This window comes from Acanthisitta chloris, unplaced genomic scaffold (genome assembly GCF_000695815.1).
Source record: "Acanthisitta chloris isolate BGI_N310 unplaced genomic scaffold, ASM69581v1 scaffold36124, whole genome shotgun sequence".
NCBI lineage: Eukaryota > Metazoa > Chordata > Aves > Passeriformes > Acanthisittidae > Acanthisitta > Acanthisitta chloris.
Genome location: NW_008669370.1, coordinates 41 through 6,522, shown reverse-complemented (window position 1 = coordinate 6,522; position 6,482 = coordinate 41). Strand labels below are relative to the sequence as shown.

The following is a 6,482-nucleotide window of genomic DNA, read 5'->3' as shown; positions in this document are numbered from 1 at the left end:
CAGGCCAGGTTGGATGGGGCTTGGAGCAGCCTGGGCTGGTGGGAGGTGTCCCTGCCCAGGGCAGGGGTTGGGGCTGGGTGATTCTAAGCTTCATTCCAACCTGTTACCATACTATGACACTCAAGAAACCCCAGCAGGACCCTGGGCAGGTCACCTCATCCCCAGGGGCTGGGGCTGTGTGTCCCTGTGGGATGAACCAGTACATCCCATTCCTTGGGAAATGGGAATCAACTTACTTAGAAATAGCTAAGTAAGAACATTGTTAAGGTGTTGAAGGGCAGTAGGTACAGGAGTATTGCAGAGTCCTGTGCCTGTCCCCACGAGCCACTGTGTGCCCTGCAGGTGCCCAACTACCTTCCCTCGATCAGCGCGGCCATCGGGGGCGAGACGCCCCAGCGCTACGTCTGGCGCCTCTGCATCGGCCTTCACTCGGCCCCCAGGTTCCTGGTGGCTGTGGCCTACTGGAACCACTACCAGAGCTGCCACTGCTCCCACCCTCAGTACCTCTGCTTGTGCCACTGCAACCTGCTGCTCAACCTGCTGGAGAACTTTGCCCTCCTCATCCTCACCTACGTGTCCTCCTCCGAGAACTATGGTAGGTGTCAGCTCCCACAGACTGTGGATGGTCCCACCTGAGGTCCTGCTCCTGCTGAGCTCTGCTGCATGTCAGAGCCTTGGAGTGAGCCAGTTTGGAGGGGAAAAGCAGTTAACCCCCCCAGAAATTGTATTACAGTGGGTATTTATAGAGGAAAGTGATGTTCATAGTGTGCAAATATCCATGTGCGTTCCAAAATTGTTGCTGAGTGTTGGCTGAAACCATGCGCTCGGTTTTGGGATAAAGTCTGAATCAGCCCCTGCTTCTGGATCCCAGCTGTGCTGCAGGGACTGTTGGAAAGTGATCAGAGGTCAGTGCTCATTCTGCTTCCCCTCCAGCTCCATTGCTGCCTTTTGGTGAGGCTGGAGATCCGTAGTGGAGCCCAGTGACCTGGGATGGCTGGATGTGAGCCTCCAGCTGAGGGAGGTGTGTGGTCCAGGGGTTGTTCTGTCCAGCTCACTTTCCTAATCTCCTGCCAGCACTCTCTGTCCCCCACAGAGAGGCGCCCCAGTGCCACCTCCCCTGCCAGTGTCCCCAGCTGCCCAACCATGCCAGGGGCCACAGCCTGACCTGCTGCTGTGGCTTCTCTGACCTGTCCAGGCTGGGCTGCTTTGGGGGTTGGACACCTCCGTGGTACAGCCCTGTCTGTGGCTCCTGCAGAGCTCTGTGAGGGAGAGACTGAGGTGCAACTGGGCAAAGCCACTCTGGGAGCTGAGGCTGACCCAGTTTCTCAGATCCTTATCCCAGACTAATCTCAGGTTTGTGGGGAAAGTTTCAGCCCTAAGCTGCCATGCTGAGATGAGAAGGGGCTCAGAGTAATCAGCCCTGCAGGACATGGCTCATGTCTTTCCTCTCACACCTGCCCTTACCATCACTCCTGTTCTTTTCCTTCCCCTGGGATGGGGAGGGGGAGCAGGGATGGTCATTCCTCATGCTCAGGTGGTTGGGAATTCAACCTGATATGCAGTTCATGGAGAAAAACTGGGAAGCTCCTTGACGTAGCAGCACTTGTGACAATCCCTCACCTGAAGGTTCAGTGTCTGCATGTGGTTTGGGGCCTTGGGAGCTGCTCTGGCCTTGTTCCAGCTGCATTCCCAGCCCGGTCCTACACCTGGGCTAGTTAGGGATGCATGAGGCAACTTCAGTGCTGCGGATGAGGCTGTTGACTGGCAGGTAGGTAATGCAGGAGGCAGGAAGATGGAGTGTCTGGACTTTGGCCTGGTTCTCCCTCCTCTCTGTGCCTCAGTTTCCCCATCCCTAGAGCAGCAGTGGTGATGCTAAGCTGCTCCCAATGCTCCCTGAGGTTTACAGCACTGTGAAGTGATGGTCCCGGAGCACTTAAACACCCTTCTGGTGCTTGTGGCAACTTGTGTGCCCTTTCAGGGGGCCACAAGGCACCCCCCAGGCAGGTGCTGGGGCTGTGCGGTCCTGTCCCCTGCAAGGACCTCACATCCCCAGCATCCCTGGGGCTCCCACCTCCTGCACAGAGCAGTCCTCCCCCTTCCCAATCCTGCTCCTCATTCCCCTTGTGCTCTGGGCTGGGATTGAGCAGGAAAACTTGTCTTGTTGATCCAGCAATCCACGAAAATGCCTTCATTGTGTTCATCACGTCTGCCCTGGGCCACATGCTGCTCACCTGCATCCTCTGGAGAATGACTAAGAAACACACAGTAAGTCCCGAGGTACAGACACTTTCCTTTCTTCTCTCCGGGCTGGGGCTGGCAGGGGGCTCAGGTGCTGGGCTGGGGCTGGCAAGGGTCTCTGATGTCATACTGTGTGCTGGGAAGGGGCTCTGGGCTGACACTGGGGAGCTTGGACTGGCCTTGCTGGTGGAATAACCCCAAGCAGGTGCTAAAGGAGCCAACAGCAGTGGGTGAAACTGGGAAACAGTCCCCCAAATCCATGGTTTACTAAAATAAAGTGGGGAGGAATCTTTTAATTCCCTGTTTGCTGTTTTTGTCATGAAATCACAGGCAGGATTGGGTCGGGAGGACCTTAAGGGTCATCCCATCCCACCCCTGCCCCAGGCAGGGACACCTCCCACCAGCCCAGGCTGCTCCAAGTCCCATCCAGCCTGGCCTGGAACACTCCCAGGGATGGAGCAGCCACAGCTGCTCTGGGAACCTGTGCCAGTGCCTCAGCACCCTCCCAGCCAGGAGTTCCATCCCAATATCCAACTAAGTTTTTGACTTACAGCTGATGTGGCAAACCACCATTAGCATCCCCATGGTTTGGGATTGTTGATCCCTTCTCCATGCCTGTTTCCAGGCTGCAGTTGGCTTCTCTGTGCTGGGAATTGCTGGTCCTGCAAGCTGGGAGCAGTAGGAGCTTGTCCTCCTTTTCCTCCCAGAATGGCTGTGTGGTCGTCCAGGGTTGTCCTGGCACAGGGCAGGACATCCAGGTTTGAAACTCCATGAGCTGCCCCTGAACCCCCATGGCTCCTGCACACTTGGCTTCACCTGCTGCTCTGGGCTCCATGGGCCTTTCTGTCCTTTCCCTCAGGATGTGTCTCCCCAGCTGATCCCAGTCGAGCCCTCATGGTCCTCAGTACTGTGTGGGGAGGGTCCCCAGGGCTGTGCTGCCCCGGGACATTGACCCTTTGCCAGCAGAGCCCCTGGGAGGTGTGTATCCCTATCCCAGGGCTGGGAAGCTGGTGAGGGCTGGAGCAAACCTCTCCACAGGGATGGTGTGCAGGGATGCAGGGTGGGTTCTGTCCTGGGGATGTGCCTGTGTCCCAGCAGGAAGAGTGCTGGGGGTGTTCCACTCCAGCACTCCTAGAGCATCTGGGTCAGGCTTCTGCTCTGTCCCTGCTGTTTATCCTCCTCTTCTGCCAATTCTCTGAGCCTGTCCCTGAGCTGCCTGGAAAAGCAGCTTCCAGCACTGTTTGGATGTAAGATCCCTAGGAAAGGGACTTTTGGAGGTGCTGGGATTCCCCTTGCTCACTGACAAGTGAACTCTGGTGCCATGGGAGTATCAGGAGCTCACAGTCACTTCTTGGCAGCTTTCCTGCAGTTTCCTTTGGTTGTGTCGTCTCTTTTGGTTTGGCTTTGCTTTTGGTGAGATCTCCAAGGGCCTGGAGCTGCTCCCCAGCACTGCCGTGTAACCCCTGGGGCTGGTTCATCTCCCCTGCCGGGGAATGGGGGAGGCACCCCAAATCCTGGGGGCACTTCTGTGTGTCCTGTGACAAGGACATGGAGGGGCTGGAGGTGTCCAGGGAAGGGAATGGAGCTGGGGAAGCAGCTGGAGCACAAGGAGTGGCTGAGGAAGCTGTGGAGGCTCATCCTGGAGAAGGGGAGGCTCAGGGAGGACCTTGTCACGCTCTCCAGCTCTCTGCCAGGAGGTGCAGCCAGGTGTGGTCAGGCTCTGCTCCCAGGAAACAAGGGGCAGGATGAGAGGAAATAGCCTGAAGTTGCATCAGAGGAGGTTCAGGTTGGATACTGGGACAATTCCTCCTAGAAAGGGCTGCCCAGGGCAGGGATGGAGTCACATCCCTGGGGAGATTTAACACTGTGGATGTGGCACTTGAGGACATGGTCAGTGGTGGCCTTGGCAGTGCTGGGGATGGTTGAACTGGATGACCTCAGAGGGATTTCCCAAGCCCCAGTGATGTGTGGCTGTGTCACCCGAGGACGGGAGGAACCAGCACATGCCTGGGTGGAAGGGCAGGAGGGGCAGTGTGAGCTCGGCTGGCACAGCCCCAGGGGAGCTGCCCTCCTGGGCACAGCCCTGGGGCTGGCACAGGGCTCCTCTGGGTGGCCTGAGGCCACCAGGAGCTCAGCGTGCCCCCGGGGCCACGGGATGGAGCTGTCAGCCAGCGCTGGGGTGGTGGGCGAGCTCCAGGCAGGGCACAGGAGGTGCTGTGGGGTGGCACAGCTGCCAGCGTGGCTGTGTGTGGGCACAGCAGGCACAGAGATCCCCACACCTGTGGGAAGGGCCCTGGCCCCTGTCACCCTATCCCTGGGGTGCTGAGAGTTACTCCCCTGGGTCAAGCAGTGTCTCCTGCGGCTTGTCCCACAGCCTGGGCTGCTCCAGGCTCCTGGCCTGGCCCCTGTGACATCCAGCACAGCAGGGCCATGCACGATGCCACTGCTGCATCCTCACCCCATGTCCGGTGCTGGTGGGAGTCGCTGGGCTCAGCAGGGCCAGGGAGAGGCTGGGCAGGATGAGGTTTGTGGGGCTCCTAGGCACACATCATCCCTCCCTGTGGTTCACAGCACCTCGGGGACAGAGTCTGGCTCCACTGGTGTCAGTTGTGGGGGCTGTTGGCCCCTGTGCTACACCCAGCCCTGGGGATGGTGACGGCAGGAGGGGACAGCTCTCCTCTCACAGTGTCCTTCCCTCCCCTTCAGCAGAGGGTACAGAGCAGAGGAAGCCTCTGAGGGTGCCCAGGGGGGTTCAGGTTCTCCAGGATCAAAGCCGAGACAACCTCCATGCGAGAAGGAGCTGGAAGCTGGATCCAGCCTTCCGCCCGCTCTGTGCCTGTCCTAGTGCTGAGTCTGGCTCTCTGCTTTCAGCACAGGCGGAGGAGGTGAAGCTGCCCAAGTCTGTCGGTTTCCGCGTGTGAGGGACAGGAATTGGTCTTGCAAAAGTCTGTCCTCGTCAGGGCTCCTGTTGCAACTGCAGTTGTGCGAGGGCAGGAGGGTAGGGAGGAACTGGTCCGTGATGGGGAAGTACCGGCGGTTTCCAGTTACGAGATGGCAGTGGGGAGGAAAGGAAAACAGAGCTCTGCAGGAAGGGAGAAAAGAGAAAGCAGGAGGAGGGGAAGGGGCAAAGCAGAGGGCAGAGATTCTGTGAGGAGAAGGGAAGTGGAGCCTGAGAGCTGCAGAGTGCTGTGAGCTGAGCACAGCACCTGTCCCTGGGGCTGGGCCATCCTGTGCCCTCCCAGCTGGGCACTGCCCTCCCGGGGCAGCTCTGCTGCTCTGCACCAGCTGCTCACCCTTCAAACCCTCCTCCTCCTCCAGGGAGCAGAGGAGCAGTGCAGCAGGGCAGAACAGTTTCACTTCTTGTTTGCAAACACATTTCCCCCTGCCCCAGCGCTGGAGGCACCAGCAGAGACACCAGTGTGTGCGTGGTGGCCACGGGTCTGGGCTGGCTGCCTTGAGCTCAGCAGGAGCCATGGGGATGCTCAAAGAGCTGGAGCTCCTCTGCCCTGGAGCCAGGCTGGGAGAGCTGGGGGGCTCACCTCAAGGGGCTCCAGAGCAGAGCAGCCTGGGCTGGTGGGAGGTATCCCTGCCCAGGGCAGGATGATCTCTGCAGTCCCTCCCAACCCAACCAGTGTGTGACCAGTGCAGCTGTGCCCCCAGGCTCTGTCCCATACAGCACAGGCTGTTGGCATCCTCCTCCCCGGGGCTGAGCCCCAGCCCCAGGCTGCAGCTTCTGGAAACATCTGTGCAGGAGGTGTGAAGGCTGAGCTGCCTTGGGAGGTATCCCTGCCCAGGGCAGGATGATCTCTGCAGTCCCTCCCAACCCAACCAGTGTGTGACCAGTGCAGCTGTGCCCCCAGGCTCTGTCCCATACAGCACAGGCTGTTGGCATCCTCCTCCCCGGGGCTGAGCCCCAGCCCCAGGCTGCAGCTTCTGGAAACATCTGTGCAGGAGGTGTGAAGGCTGAGCTGCCTCTGACGCACAAACCCCTCTGGGTGTCCTCTCAGCCCTGTGCAGCCCTCTGAGAGCAGGAGCAGCTGAGCTGCATCTCCGGTGCTGCGTGAGCTGAGGGGACCACGGCAACCTTGGTGACCACACGTGGTTTCACCCCAACTCCCCAGGCACTGTCACCCCTCCAGTAGGCTGCAGGGACTCAGCTAAGCCCTCTATAAATATCTGAGCTCTGTGCTAAGGCTGTTTGGGCTCTCTGCAAGGACCCAGAGCCAGGGGAGGGGAGCAAGGAC

The 6,482-nt window shown here is 59.3% G+C and overlaps 1 protein-coding gene across 1 annotated transcript in view; it reads left to right on the top strand.

The window, feature by feature from the left end:
* Positions 1-5,159, top strand: part of PGAP2 (post-GPI attachment to proteins 2) — a 5,786-nt gene extending 627 nt beyond the window's left edge. The window contains exons 2-4 of the mRNA XM_009073288.1: positions 343-595; positions 2,171-2,306; positions 5,084-5,159. Coding sequence (XP_009071536.1) covers positions 343-595; positions 2,171-2,306; positions 5,084-5,159 — 465 coding nt within the window. The remainder of the gene's footprint in view (positions 1-342; positions 596-2,170; positions 2,307-5,083) is intronic.
* Positions 5,160-6,482: the final 1,323 nt, after the last annotated feature.